General features: G+C 50.1%; 2 protein-coding genes across 4 annotated transcripts; one reads left to right on the top strand and one right to left on the bottom strand.

Moving 5' to 3' along the window:
* The first annotated feature begins 1259 nt into the window (after window positions 1–1259).
* LOC135920508 (uncharacterized) lies at window positions 1260–6945 on the top strand. 3 transcript variants are annotated; one of them, XM_070538779.1, is made up of 3 exons: window positions 2090–2147; window positions 4190–4281; window positions 5866–6945. In XM_070538779.1, the coding sequence occupies exon 3, from the start codon at window positions 6074–6076 to the stop codon at window positions 6794–6796; it is 723 nt and encodes a 240-aa protein (XP_070394880.1). In that variant the 5' UTR covers window positions 2090–2147; window positions 4190–4281; window positions 5866–6073; the 3' UTR covers window positions 6797–6945. The 3 variants fall into 3 exon arrangements, with proteins under 3 accessions (XP_070394879.1, XP_070394880.1, XP_070394878.1); XM_070538777.1 differs by lacking the exon at window positions 2090–2147 and adding an exon at window positions 3237–3962; XM_070538778.1 differs by lacking the exon at window positions 4190–4281 and having other exon boundaries at window positions 1260–2147.
* Window positions 6946–10500: 3555 nt separating this feature from the next.
* Window positions 10501–14548, bottom strand: LOC135920506 (uncharacterized). Its single transcript, XM_065454786.2, has 2 exons — window positions 14107–14548; window positions 10501–12286 (listed from the first exon to the last, which is right to left on the bottom strand). Exon 2 carries the CDS (start codon window positions 12220–12222, stop codon window positions 11113–11115), a length of 1110 nt encoding a protein of 369 aa, XP_065310858.2. The 5' UTR covers window positions 12223–12286; window positions 14107–14548; the 3' UTR covers window positions 10501–11112.
* Window positions 14549–14907: the final 359 nt, after the last annotated feature.

Genomic DNA, 14907 nt, shown 5'->3' with positions numbered 1-14907 from the left:
CAGGCCGCTACCTTTTGGGAGGTATGGTTCCGGTTCGTTATAGCTTTTTAGCGAAGCTCTAGAAGATATTTATTTTCTCACCCTCTAAATTTCTTTCCTGTCGGGACCTGCCGCGTAGCTCACGAGTGGCTATGCCGTAGGCGCTACTGAGCACGAGGTCGTGGGTTTGATCCCGGTGGCGCCGGCCGCCGTGGAATTCAAGAACGCTCGGGTACCGTGCATTAGGTGCACGTTAAATAATTGCAGGTGGCCGAAATTGATACGGTGCCCTCCGATACGGCGTCTCTCGTTATCTGTTGTGCAGTTTTGTGACGTGAAATCCTACAATTTAATTTCATGTGTTTCATTTAGGGGCGTGCGAACATTCGAAGTTTTCGAAGTCATATCAAATAGTCAATTCGATTCGGGAATTAACGATTGGAAGTTTTAGAATATCCGTTTCTGTTCGAATACTATACAACAGTTGTTACAGTCTACAGGGAGAAAGGCCATATGTAGGTGGTCGTTAATTCATTACTGTCGTGTAACATCATTGCTGCACCAGATACGTTCACCTCTCCGCTATGTCTCATTTACAAGACTCCAAGTTGACCTGACGCCAAGCTGTTGAAAGCCACGTATCTTACGCATAACGAGAATGAGCTACTTTCTTTGTGAACCGGACTCCACAGGATATCTATATTTGAATTTCTTTAGAAAGTGAAAATGTTAGGTATGTCATTTGATATTCGGTCACTTTTTCTCGAATATTCGTATTCGATTGGATTAGAAAATCCGAAAACGCTCGCTTTTTTGGTGAACAAGGGAGATAAGATATGTCAAACGTTAGATCAGCGCTGAGTTAATTCCTCACAAAGGCATGATAATTTGGCGTTTACCAAATGGTAGGACCTTAACTGGCACACTCCCTCACGAGAATGCTAATTGGCCTTCCTGATGCAGATGGATCGCTCGTAGAGAGCTTTATCTTGTAGTGGGCATATCAAATAGGCTCATAATGGTGATGTATCAAGTTATTGAATTGAGCAACAGATGCGAACAGCCTCACGGCATCAAAGGGAGCAAGATGTCTTTACTAATAACCACGCATGGATGATGCGTGAGCGTAATAATTTGTGTAGACTGACTGTTCACTTGACGATGCGTATACGGTTCGAACAGATAGCTCGCTTCCGGTATGGTGCTCTCTCCCTTACAGTTGTCCCATTCAGCGACTTGCAAAGCTGATAAGAGTACAGATGCAGGTACAGTGGCGGTTCGAGCTCGCTTTCCGAGGTTGCAGCAATCGGCGCCTCCTTCCGAGCTCGGAAAGTTTCCTGGAACGTCGATATGGCCGCGAGCACGTTCGCCGTGTATTGTGCGCACTCCACGGGGCATACCGTATACAAAAGCACTTGCCCAGAGCGCACGCACCACAAGAGAGGCACAGCTTTACTGCTTCGCTGGTTAATATGGCTCCCTCAACTTCTGTGTTTGCCTTAGGCAACGTGTATTACACCCCTACGAGTCGACGCGCCACCCATAGAACGAAAAATGATTTCCACATCGTCCGCAAGCTCGCACGTGTCGACCTACAATATTAACCAAGAAACTATATAAAAGAAAAGAGCAAACCAGTGAAGGTGTTCCACTGTGAGATTGTCCTGTGCCGCAAAAAAAAGAGTACCGCGGGGCTGTCTTTATGTACCAGGAAGACAAAGAGGACGGCGTATATCTGCCGATAAGTCAGCCTCTGACCGTCGCGCGGTCGCAACCGCCCAGGTGCAGCCCTGCCTCTGACTGAAGACAACAAGGCATGCACGGGCGTCAGCTCCGCGACGCTTTGGCCCCCCTCCGCGATAAGATTACGCGTCGCGGAGCGGCGCCGCGTGCCCACCCCAGAGGCTCGTGACGCTCTGCCGCGCGCCTTCAGATAAGGGCGCGCGTTTATGTCGCCCTCCCCTCACGCACTTGCCCGGGCAGTCGGGGAGGCTCTCGGAATCCCCTGACTTCCGATGCCGTCCCGAACACCTAAGCCAGCCCCCCCGCAAGGCAGCGCGTAAGCCGACGGCAACCAACCCTGCGAGCCAGCCGCCGCGGACAAGTCTCGAAGGACCGACTGCCGTCCTGGTGCTGTACAGTTCCTCAGCGCGCATCGGTGTCGCCAGGTTCGTATATTCCACCCTGGAGAATGTGCGCCGCCTCATTCGCTTCTGTGGATGTTAGTGCCGCTTTCTTTCTACTGACTGCCTGGTTTTCTCCGAGGAAAGTCTTTCTTTCTTCTCTCTATTTTTTTTTTCCCCCATCGGGCCAAGAACTCGTGATGCTAGGGAAGATAAGGCAGCCACGCCATCTTCTAGGGTAAAAATTCAAGATAAAGTTAAAGATGCCGCAGGCGTTGTCAAGTTTTTGTGCTGTGGGGACAGTCTTACTTTAGTCGCGACAAACTTTTCCATGGAAGGAAAGAGAAAGCATAGGTTTGTTGAACGAGAGAAAGGTTTTATAGCACTGAGGAATCCCGGGTCCAGTTATGGGCATCGTCGGTGCAGCACGGTCTTGTGTCAGCACACGACAAAGTTCGTGTGGTATGTGTTCAAGATAGGTCGGTGATATCAGCGAGTTATTCTGGAATAGGCGGGTGAAGACTTTTATCGTGATATACGATGCGCCATGTGAAGGCTGAAGAAGAGTGTGGAGTGCCTTAGCGAGTGGAATGTATCGTCCGCGCACGAGTGGTTTCTTCGATATTCTGCGCTGAAAACCTGGCCGATGGCCAGGGTTTACTCAGAAGTGTCTCAGGCCTATTGGAGGCTTCGCGTGAGGCCGCAATCCAAGAACGATATCAGGTAATGCTGGGTCTTTATCCACGCCACATGTAGCTCACTTGTAACCATGTAGGTACTGCTGAAAGTTGAGTGAGTTGGTATGCCTGGAACTGTGGAACATGATAACGGCTGTAAAAGGACGGCGCGAAGAACGCGAATGTGTTACTCGTCGTGTGTACTTTTTATTATTTCTTCCGTCCTCTTAGCTCTCTTAACCTGTTTCGCAATGGCAACGAAACACGGTTAGTTTCGAGCTTCATATAGCGAGTCATGTCAGCCATTGCAAGCGGGTGAATCTGCACTCGTTTTGGCAGTTCAGTAATATACTTGCCTGTTAAGGCGCAAATGGATAGTATAAGGAGCGTATAGTTAGCGCGCGCACCTGCTGCAGGATGTGGTTCCTGGGCTTGTGAGACAAAAAAAAAAATGAAGGAAGGAAAAATGGAAAGGAGATGAAAATCAACAGTCACTTAAGTATCCATATTCGATTTGAATGCGAGAGCACGCTGACGTGGTTACGTCCATGATACGTGACGTCATAAATTCTCACGTGTCCTTCACGACTCTACCTTAATCAACCTTAATCCACCTTTCTAAGTTGTACCAACCTTAATCCCCTTTATCCACCTCAATCCACTTCGCCTTCACTTTCACTTGGTTCACTTTACTCCACCTTAAGTCACCTTACTGTAACTTCTAACTTTATTTCTGTATTGCTGACGTTATAAAAGACGCTGATGACGTCACTGATGATGATTATATTTATTACGACTCATTGCGGACAACGCTGGCTTTTCTGGCTCCATGGGGCACATAATGCTTTCGCATTAAAAATAAATGAAGAGCGTTGATCCTGCGCGCAGAGCCCACAAAGAAGGAAGCCTCCGAATTTCGCGTGGGGAGCATTATCGCACTGCCGTTTCAGCAGTTGCATGTATCGCTTTTCAGGGAAGCTTCACAGCGCAGGGCGTCTCGCAACGCAATCGGTGCTCACAGCAAGCAGGTTATCGCTTTATGTCAAAGAGGGCTAAGAACCGTTTATCTTTGTTCACGTGCCGCGTTGCTATCAGGCAGGTGCACGAATTGACGACGGTCGTTGGTTTCGATTGCCTCCACGACCCGCGAGAGGCTGTACCTCGCACGTGTCCTCCGCACATGGTCAGTATACGTTTAATTACCGCCTTTTCCTGCTGTTAACAGGTGCTCGCAAAGATAACTAAAGATAAATCGGCTATTAAAGACGCAAACTTCTTGGACTCGTGAAGTACGGTGACGGTTACAATCGGTCTTTGCCCTTTCCTTTTGCTGTTATTTACTCGCGGAACTATCGAATAACTGCAAAGCACTCGGGTGTAGTTACAACGCTTTCTTTTTTCTTTTTCCAGCGTAGTAAAAAGGCTCGGCAGCCCGCAGTGACTCAGGACACCGTAAACATCGTTGCTTTGAAGACAGCCGCAGGAAGGCCAGGAGACTGCAGGTTCGTTATATTCGTATATGCGATTTTCGCGAGCGGTTTCGTCGTAGATTTTGAGGCTTTTGACTGTCGGACAAGATCGCTGAAGCATGCCTTTATATGGCGCCTTCGCGGTACTAAGCTGCTTCTTTCTTTGTCGAATCCCTTTATCTCTCTATCCCCGCTGTCCTCGTTCTGGAAAGGCAAACAGGATGCAACTCGCCCCGCTATCTTGCTTGTGGAGAACGAAAGAAAACACTCCAGTCCCTGGTGGCCTTCATGCTAGCCGAGGCTAAGGATGTTACTGACAGCACTTTGTTAACCAGCGCCAGACCTAAACACGCTACTCGCCCGCAACTTGCTTCTCGATAGACAAGATACAAGGGGTGCTTCGCGACACTTGCTTTGAGGCATGCAGTACGTTACTATCGGAGAAGGAAGTTGGTCTAGTTGGAAATAAGTAAGAGATTAAGCCATCGTAGCTATAGCGCTTCAAGGCACGGCACGGCGCTATTGTAAACAAAGGCAGCACCAGAACTGGAATGCCGCTGGAAACGTACGACAGGAGCCGGGTCCATGCGCCTTTCTTGTACAGGCGCCCAAATCTTTAACTGGTGTGCGGGAGCGGCGACTTTTCCGTGCGTCAGCGCCGTTTGACGGGGCGAGGCTGGAAACAGTCTGAGGCTAAGCGCATGCGGACAAAGCGTGCTCAGCTGGGCCCATCGTCTACTAGGCTGTTTCCAGCCTCGCCGCGTCATACGGCGCTGACGCCCGGAAAAGTCGCCGCTCCCGCACACCAGTTAAAGATTTGGGCGACTGTACGTCTTCCGATGTTTTGGTCCTGGTTTTACTGTTGCGTGTCAATGAAAAAAAGAGAAGACGCAGTTTCGCCCGAAAACCGAAACATCGATTGCTTTACCAAATTAGTACAAAGCTATACGAAGTAGGGATAGTAGTTTTATCGGCCGTATAAACTTGCACAGATTCGCTTGCTAACTATATTAGCAAGCATGGTGTCACGCATGCACAAGCAAAGATGAACACCTCTCACTCGATGACCCCGCACACTCTCTGTCAAAACGATGGAGAGGAAGCGCGGCAGCAGCAGCGAGCGATTGACTCTCGTGCTCAAAATTATATGGTTTTACGTGCAAACCTTGTTTCTGACTGTCGCTTCAACGTGAACTAGGTGGCATGAACACAGCGCACACGAAGCTATCATCAGCATTCGGCGCGCATCCTGTTTCCATCGCAGATAGGGCCCGTGCGACCGCACCATATGCAGCCGCCGCCGGAGTAAAACGATCCCCCCCCCCCCCCGGTGTCTTACGCCCGACTGAATACGGCGCGTTTCCTCCCTTGTTTCTTCCCTTGCGCGCCCGAGATGGAGCCACCATCGCTAGCTCACCCTCGCACGCTCTCATTCACACATACAGCGCGCAGCGACGATGTTATCACCCTTCGACTTTATACGGAACATCACGGCGACGCCGACGGCAGAAATGCGCCTGGAGTGTCCATGTAATTGCTATCAGAATAAAAAAGACAAAGCGGTGCGCACAGCTGGACCATGTTGAACCGCCTTCGCTGTTGCTCTGTCTCACGCAGGTCACGCCGCAAGCGCTCCAGCGACGACATTTCGTCTGGGTACGGCGGACGTCGTCAAGCCCTCAGTGAAAATGTGTTACGCTGGCCTGTGCGCTATCGGACCAGGCACCGTCATCCATCCAGTATCCAGTATAATGTTGCAGAACCACATCCAGCGGTTCGTATTGTAGCAGCAGGGGGCAGGCGTAATGCGGCTAGCTGCGCGGTCATGCACTTGCTCCTCCTGCTGGCCATCGTCCTCGTCGTCCTAGTCGTGCTGAGCGTGACAGCCTGCCTCTGTTACGGCCTCAACTCGGCTTCCTGCATGGCGGCCTTCAAGCTCAACTCGGCCGCCCACAGCGTGGCCGGTCTGTACAACGGCTACGCCGACCCCTCCACGGCGAGCGACGGCGCTCGCAACGGCGGCAGCAGTTCCGCGGTGGTCGCCCCCCTGGAGAGGCGCAAGTGCGGGCCGCCCGAGCAGGTCTCTTCTTACTCGAGCGTCATCGAGTTGTACGACAGCACGTGGCAGGTCAAGGAACCGCCACCGCCTCGTAATTGTCGCCTGGCGTCGGCCGCTTGTCGCGTCCCGTTAGACGGGCCGCCGGACGCGAGGCAACCGCAGCGGTGGCACGTCGGAGACATCCGCGAGGGCGACGTGGTGCACGGACAAGTGACGCTGGAGAAACTCGACTTGGGGTGCAGCAGTGCGTCGCTCCTGTCCCCGGATGCTCGCGACGAGAACGGCGTCCTGCCCCCCTGCACGAGGTTAGCGGGTGTCGCCGCGGTGTCCCTGCCCAGTGTCCTGAAGGACGGCAGCTGGAACCGCAGGGAGTCGTGCTCCCCTCTCACGGACCTAGACGGTGCTGAGCGATTCCGCTTGGAAGTGAGGTCGTGCAGCCTTCTGGAAGAAGGCCCTCGCGGCCGCCAGGTGTCACCGGTTGGCTCGTGAACGAGTGAAGTTCTGCTATCTTTTTTTCACTCAGAATCTCGTTCGTACGTTGTTTTCAATAACGTGTTTGCCGTTTGTCGCGCACGCGTCCAGGATGATATGACTGCTGTGACAGGTTGTGAATTTCGATTAAACCGCTGCGATTGCTATTTTTGTCTCTGATAGCGTGTTTTTTCGCGACTGTGTTGTGCCGCCGAAGCGTTAAGACACAAGCGTGTTTGTACACGTGAGAGAACATCGTGAGTAACGTCATTGGTGGGATGTTGAAGCAAAGAGGTTTTTGAACGGATGTTGCTGGTGTGAACGGAATGTTCAGATTGACTTCTAAATATATAAGGCAAACATATCTGTTTGCCATTAGAAAGAACATTTAAATCCAATGTCTCAGGCACACCTTGCGTCAGACACATTCTTTACGTAACTTTAGCGCAGTACTTGAATGCGATTAGCATTCTTAGGATACTTTACGCACTCCGGCGGCCACGCCATACGCAGTAGCCGCCGTAGTAGAACGCCACCCTCCTCCCAGCTGGCCGCGCGCGACCGAAGATCGCTTTCAAGATAGCGCCCGCGCGGTCGTGCCAGCCGCCGGAGCAGAACGCGTGCCCTTTCCCTCCGCTCCCTCCCCCCCCCCCTGTTCCTAGCGCGTGCGAAATTGAGCCGCCATGGTCGGTTCACCCTCACATGCTTTTACTCGCACATACTGGAGACGCACATACTAGTTAGCGTACGGCACTTTTACTCGCACATACTAGTTAGCGTACGGCGCGCGGCGGCGTTATTATCGCCCTTGGACTTTACATGGAACATCACGATGACGACGGCGGCAGAAATGCGCCTGGGGTGTCCATACATTTTCTATCGCAATAAAATCCTTTAAACTCTATCCGATGCTGGGCGGGATTCAAACTGCGTCATATACAGTGTGTCCATAAAGGTACGGTGCACTTTTGTCCAATCACAGGAAAGCAACAAAACAAGTTATAAATGTGAAATCTTCACCAAATAAAAGGGAAACTCTCTAAGTTTGCGTAGTGTGATGTTCAATGGTGTGCACACAAAGGTGATAACTGCGCCACACAGGTGATGACCCAGCACCATGAACTTGTGGGGTTATGTGAAGCGACATGTGTACAGTTAGCGTATATCAACGACATTAGCCATTTAAAACGGAGAATCACAGACGTTACTCACACTATTACACCAGACGTCCTTAACCGTGTGTGGTAAGAAATTCAATATCATTTAGATGTGTGTAGGGCAACAAATGGAGGCCACATCGAACTTCACTGAACAGGTATAAAACTTGGATAATTTTCCTTATATTTGGTGAAGATTTCACATTTCTATCTTAAAATTTTTGTTTCGTTTGTTTTCTGTGACCGGTCAAAAGTGCACCATGATTTCACGGACATACTGTATGTTCAGACATTTGTGTCTGAATATATATTTACATGCGCGTCACACGCGGATTTTGAGGCGGCGGCGCTAGGTGGCGCAGCGTGTCTAGGGTTGAGCGATAGAGGTTCCAGACTGCAGTGCCCGCCTTATACATTACGCGTTTCGGCGGTGGCAGTGCGATGTGTTGCTACATTCCTTCAGTGGTAATTGCATTATAGCGTCGACATTCATCGTGAAATTTGTATTGTGTAAATTTTTACATGCGAATAATATATGCTTCGCATTTTTCTTCAAAATGTGGCTATCTCGTTATATGCCTGATACTCAGGCACAGTATTTGACGTCCCGCTGGAGCACATGATTTCGTAAGCTTATTACCTTTTTTTTTTTGATCGCACATCCATTTCCGTAATAAACAACGTAACAACGTTTCACGCTATAGGGGTATATACGAAAACGCAGCAACAAGTATAGAATCATGGAGAGCTCGTTAACCGTTGCTTCCCCATACGCTTGGCGATCAGTGCTCGAAATTATACGTACGAATGTTGAAAATCCGGCAGATACCACGCCCTGCGGGAATCGATGTCACGCGAAGAAGTGTGCCTACCAGGTTAACGAAACGACCATAAGAGCACCAAGATGTAGGCGGATAGATAGATAGATAGATAGATAGATAGATAGATAGATAGATAGATAGATAGATAGATAGATAGATAGATAGATAGATAGATAGATAGATAATGTTCGCCAAGAAATGGTTCGCATTTGATGAGTGAGCCCTCCACCTTAATTACCCTCATTTGCTGTGCAGATTTTGGACACGAAGCACCATAAAGTTATTGAACGTCAATAATATAGATATGCAACAGTACAGCGCGGAGCGTGAGCTTGGAGATAACAGAGTTCAAATCCTCGAGCCTTTCTGTGCTGGTTCATTACAACACTTGCATTGTATAGCCTTCGACATTTTAAGAGAAAACGTTCCTAAGGCTGCAAGCGGTGCCAGCCGACATGAGGGAGACTGAGACGATGACAAAGCGCGTTGATCATCTCTGAGGGACAGTTAGCGTAATGGGAACGCAAAATATTCTGGCATGGTAGAGCCAACTTAAACGTAGGAATGAGTGAGGGGTGAAGAGGTGGTTCAGGGTAGAAATCGCTACTGTAGAATATTGGCGGCCGCTGTTGAAGACAGAGAGCATCATCTAGTTAGAATTTGGGACGATGCCTTTTCCGGAGGTGTAAGCTAAAGTCTTCGCCCCCTCTCCATTTGTCTGCCATCAGTGTATTTCTATTTGATCGAAGTAAAAGCATTTAATGAACGAAAGAACCGTACAGAGATGCTTACCTTCACTCCAGTCACGCTGTTTCTTACTTCATGCAGGAAACGACAAACAAGTAAGAAGCTGAATTCATGACTAAAACACAGAACAAACGCATATGTGTCGCAGTATTTTGTACTTTTCTTTTAAACACTTCCTATGGAGTTGCGTTTAGCTTATCGTGTTCTCGCGGGAGGCCCTCAACCACGTCCGCTAGATTGAAACGCACGGCCGTGGCTCGATCGACACAAGCACGGCAGCGTTACGCGGATAAGGCTGGTTAAATCATCTGGCACCCCGTCTAATTGGAATAGCTTTGCGGACTATCAACTGCCTCACCGGATTCTCTGACTTAACTGGCGTCAGAAATTCAGTGCATGTAGCACTGAAGGAACCATGTCGCTTACTTAATCACAAAGTCCACTGGGTGCTGGGTTACGTTCATGACCGCTACGGTAATTTAGCCGATAAGATCACTCACTCTTCTTTTTCACCTGAAAGCCAACCTACTTCCCTTCCCTTCGATGCCCGTTCCATCTTCTTAGCCCAGAACTTGATACCTTCTACTACGGGACACACGTGATCTATTCCCCAGTGTTTGTGTTCCCTTCCTTACAATCTCGCTCGGGTGGAGGAGGTCTCCCTCGGTAGACTCCGGGCTGGCCCAGCAACGGAAAAGCCCCGTGAAGTGCTAATAGTGCCCTGCAGCATCGTCTGCGGCGGATGACCGCGCCGTCTGCTGTGACTGTGCGCATGGGACCCAAGAGGGGAAGTTCTTAGAGGCGCTGGAATGCGGACAGACCAGCCTACACACTGCGAAGAGTTAATTATGGACAGTAAGCTCTACTGGCGACCTATGCAATTGAACTTGTTTGCGAAAAAGGCCCGTCCAGATTTATTTAACTATAATATACCGTATATCTGGTAGCCCGTGCAATAATAACTAAAAGGGAAAAAAAATTCGACAAAATTACGAGGGCAGACAGATACCGAGCATGTTTTCGTTGTGACAATAACTTGATTTGGGCGGGTTGGTTCACCCAGAATATTAACTTGAAGCAGCGCGAAGGGACGAGGACAGGAACGAGAAAAACAACCACGACAGGGCGAACACCGCCTGGTGCGTCCTCGATTAAACTTCAGGTCAGCACTCGTCCTGTCGTGGTCGTTTTTCTTGTTCCTGTCGTCGTCCCTTCGCGCTGCTTCAAGTTATGTTCATGTTTTCGTCGACGCGCCCAAATCTTTTCGATCAAGGTGCGACAGCGTGAACGAGCGAGGGACAACACGAAAATGTGCCACACACGCGCGCGCGGAATTACAACGTGTGAGTCGCTTTCTTGTTATGCGCCTCGTGCGTCTGAGCTCTTTTTAAGTTCACTTCACGGGCATTCACGGACGTTTACGTGTGCTGGCATAAACGGATATGGCGCTGATAGCACATCGATAAAGAGAGAGAGATAGAGAAGGAGGTTAAAGCAATGTTGCCAGCTCCAAGACGCACGAGTCATTGACCGCACACTCAGGCTGCTGGAAGGACAGGTTCTTGTATGGCCGAAAGGACCACGCATACCGGTATTTCTCGTATAGTGCTCAGGAGTAAGGCAAGTCGCCGTACAGTCCGTAGTACATTCTCGCTTTGCGCTTCAGGATGATACTTCTAAGGTACTGTCTGTAGGACTCGTCGTGCTGGGCCTTCCCGAAGAACGCTTGGTCAGCCTCGTCTTCCTCCGAGATGGGCAGGCTTCCGGAAGACGCCGCACTGCAGTGCACTGCAGCGTACTCGGGTTGCACGAACGGGACGCACCGGTAGTCCTGCACTTGCCGCGGGCCGTGTTCGACGAACGGGTAGCAAGAGTACGAGCGTTCCCTCTTCCGCGCTCCTCGGTGCACTCCCGACGTGCTCGAGTGGCCGTCCGACTCTTCCTCCTCTTCGTCCTCTTCGCCGGCGGTGCCGCTGCACTCTGAGCCGGCGTAGACGTCGACGTCCGTGGCGAACACGTCTTCCCGGTTCTTGCCGGGCCACTCGAAGCCCGCGTAGTCCCAGAGCATCGGCGACAGCGACAGTTCTTCGACGTCGCCCGTCGCATTCTCTCGGCGCGTTGCGGCTGTCGACGCGCATGCGCCGTGGCTTCGAGCGGGCTCGTTCAGTCGAGTCGCCTGCTTGTCAGGAACGTTAGTCCTGGATGTATCTGACACTTTGCGTTCACTAAGGTCAGTGTGCGTCGCGGACGCGTAGCTGAGACCTCGGCCCACGTAAGCAGTTGGCACTTGTGGCCTTGTATAGCGACCCGCGCTAAGGCCATCTGCAGGCGTTGACGTCATTGGATGGTTCTCTGAAGAGTGCGTACCGGAGGCTGTCTGTGATTGGTCAAACTCTGCGAAACTACCGTTGAGCGCGGGCCCGTCTTCTGGCTCGCGGGGTGTGACTGACAACAGTGTCACGCTGGAGTCCGACGGTTGTTCTTCGGCCGCTTCCACGTCCTTGTTGTCGGTTTCGTCGAAGGCGGCGACCTTCGCTGTGCCGTTTAGGAGAGACAGCGATTTGCCGAGGACTTTCTCCTCCGTCTTGGACGGCTGGTACGATCCCTTGTGATCGTCCCACGACATCTGCCTGATCAGGCGGAGGTAGAGCCAGGCGATGGTGGCGGCCGAAATCAGGAATACCGCGACCGCCAACAGTATAGCCACTATGGGCAGCATGGCGTCGTTCCCGTGGTGTTCTTCTCTTAGCTTAAGTTTTGGAGGGATGTGTCCGTCTGTGTACCTGTAACGGAAGATGCCAAGACTTGAGAGACACGTAGCGTGGTAGCTTGTACAGAGGAACTAGTGTACCGACATATATTTGGACAGCACTTTTGCCATATATTTGGACTTTTGCCATATATTTTGGACAGCAGAATTCATTTTGGTGTTTAGAAGTGAAAGGAAACAGTGCTGCTGCGTCGCACTGTGGGACTGAAAAACATTAACATTGAACACTTCACCATGCTCATCTCAACAGCTCTCGTTAAATTATTTCTCACCTTAACGCCCCTCCTGCCTACCAGGCCGAATTTACAGCAGTAAATGAAGATAATATCTTGATTACAATGATAAAAGTGATACAGGAGGTAACAGTAGCTATAGAAAAGTGTGTGGTTACGTTTAGTCGTATCGTTAATCTCGTAAACTGTATCACTACTTGGAAACAACTTATAACCGCTGTCTATGTCATGAGATGTATGACCTTGAGTTTTATTTGTCCAAAGTGAAATGCGTGTACAAAAAAGGAGCATCTTGGCATGTGCATTAGGTAAGCTTTTTTGCAACACTTTATACAATATGCACGAAGCTGGGGAGCACGAAATTAAAGGCCCTCTTTGGTTTTTTTCATTTTCATACCTGTTCGTTTTACCTTATAAGGGCAACAGCAGACTGGAACTGATTGCCAGTTTTGCACATCGAACACAGCCGTACGGTTTGCTAAAACCGGAAACTTATTCTGAATAATTTTACGCGCTCAGAACCGGCGGTGAGATTTTTTGTCCTTTCGAATCCGTGATTTTTACCGCCGTATTGTCCGTTCTCTCAGCACTCAACCTCGGCTCAAGAAAGCTGATGGCAGCGCTGCTCCTCCACAGAAGCGTCGCTACACTTCGTTGACACTCATCGCCAATTCTTGAGAAGCGTAGCAACTTCTTTAGTCGAAGGGTGCCCTTGTTCTCAGTACGGTGGAGTGGAGGAACAACTTCGAGTCAGAGGTGGTTTGAGAATACGGGGGCAAGAATCCTCGATTCTTGTCCCCGTATTCCCTGACATATCCATTTTGTCAGGAAAAAGGTGAAAAAAGAAAGGAACGAAAAACTATTGCTGGCGTGCTGTTTTTACAAGAAGAGGCGATGGCCGCGCAGGAGATTGGTGCGCGGCGCACTCCGCCTGGTGGCCATTTGTTAAACTAACGGCGCTGTAGTTTTATTAATTCCTTCCTTTTTTTTTGTCAACTTGCGTAATAGCGTTTTGTTGTGACGACGTGAAACAAAAGCTTTGTGCGAAAAAAAAAATTTGCCAATGCAAGGGGTCTCATGACGCTCACTTATGATGACCATTTATGATCATTCTGTAGCATCTGCAGAACACAACTCGTACTCCACTTGAGGCGAAATAAAAACAGCGCAGATGTAGAGAGAGCTGGAGGCGGAAGATTACATTTTAACTTTAAAGATAACGTCTCAAGTGCTACACGGTAAATGGTGGGCTAGGAACATATGAGGCTGACGCGATCCTCAATGTCCTTTAGTTGGCAGCAAGCGCCCATATAAACAAGAACTTTTTTTTTCCTCCGTGCTTCTTGCTTCTAGGTATGCAATGCACTAAGGGCGGAAACTAGAGTACTTTAGCCTAGAGTTACAGGCCTTATCGTTACCGCTTGCCCGCAGCAGCGCATGTGTGGTGAACCACACGCACATGCAGTCGGCGCGGCAGGTGGTATCGGTAACGGTACCCAACGGTAACGGTATGCTAAGCTACTCTGGCTCCATTAGCGAGCATCAGAGAGTTCATGCGTCCGGAGCCAAAGCCTATGCGCGTATAGCGGAAAACGCTCACCTGTCTGCTTGGCCGCCGTGCTTCGACCTTCGCTCTTACGATCGGACATTCGATCTTACGAACCATCGCAGTTTCACTTCCTCACGGTCACTTCCTCCGTCGCGCCCTCAGCCGCGCCCGCGTTGAAGGCATCTCGGATTATTCCGTGGAATACGAGGACGTCAAGCGGGGCGGATGCACCTGTTTACCGCAGCTCGCACGCTAAGTGCTAATGCACGTTGGCCAACGGCTATGCGCGTACTTCAACGGCTACACGCTTTTGGCGCTCCTTCGTGCATTCGCCGCACTCGGCCTGGAGGCGACGAGGCTCAACACATAGACGAGGCTTGGCGACTGCGTGACCGCTGCAATACAAGGCTCCTTGCACACCGGAGTCCTTATCGCGCTGCCTTCGATAACGGCTCGGTGGCACCGCAGCATTGGGGGCCGTGGAAAGGCTGCACAGAGCGGAGAAGTGTTGGCGTCCTGGTATTGACTCTATAGCGTGTACGAGCGCTTCAGCCGAGATATATACGAGATATACTACATTGGCCTGTCGCGCCAATTGGTTGCTCGGGTTCAGCGTCCACTTGCATACGTATAGCTGCGCAATCAATTTCTTTGCGAAACAATATTAATAGTCAACACCTGTATAAAACTCCAGATGTTTCTCTATTCGCGGAACACGTTTATTATTATTATTATTATTATCATTATTAAAGACAATGTCATATCTAATTCCCTAAGCCCCTGTCGTTTTTACAGCTAGACTAGGGGGCAAGGCGGACATTAGAAGCAAAATAAATTTGAAGGACAATATCG

The sequence above is a fragment of the Dermacentor albipictus genome, chromosome 5, assembly GCF_038994185.2.
Source record: "Dermacentor albipictus isolate Rhodes 1998 colony chromosome 5, USDA_Dalb.pri_finalv2, whole genome shotgun sequence".
In the NCBI taxonomy this organism is placed as follows: Eukaryota; Metazoa; Arthropoda; class Arachnida; order Ixodida; family Ixodidae; genus Dermacentor; species Dermacentor albipictus.
This window is presented reverse-complemented; position numbering and strand designations above follow the sequence as displayed.

What these genes read in the sequence shown, in the direction of transcription:
- LOC135920506 (XM_065454786.2), bottom strand. Translation starts at nt 12,222, where the DNA reads ATGCTGCCCATAGTGGCTATACTGTTGGCGGTCGCGGTATTCCTGATT.
- LOC135920508 (XM_070538777.1), top strand. Translation starts at nt 3,642, where the DNA reads ATGAAGAGCGTTGATCCTGCGCGCAGAGCCCACAAAGAAGGAAGCCTC. An exon ending in GCACGTGTCCTCCGCACATG is followed by an intron (nt 3,963 to 4,189) that starts GTCAGTATACGT and finishes TTCTTTTTCCAG; the next exon opens with CGTAGTAAAAAGGCTCGGCA. An exon ending in GGAAGGCCAGGAGACTGCAG is followed by an intron (nt 4,282 to 5,865) that starts GTTCGTTATATT and finishes TGTCTCACGCAG; the next exon opens with GTCACGCCGCAAGCGCTCCA.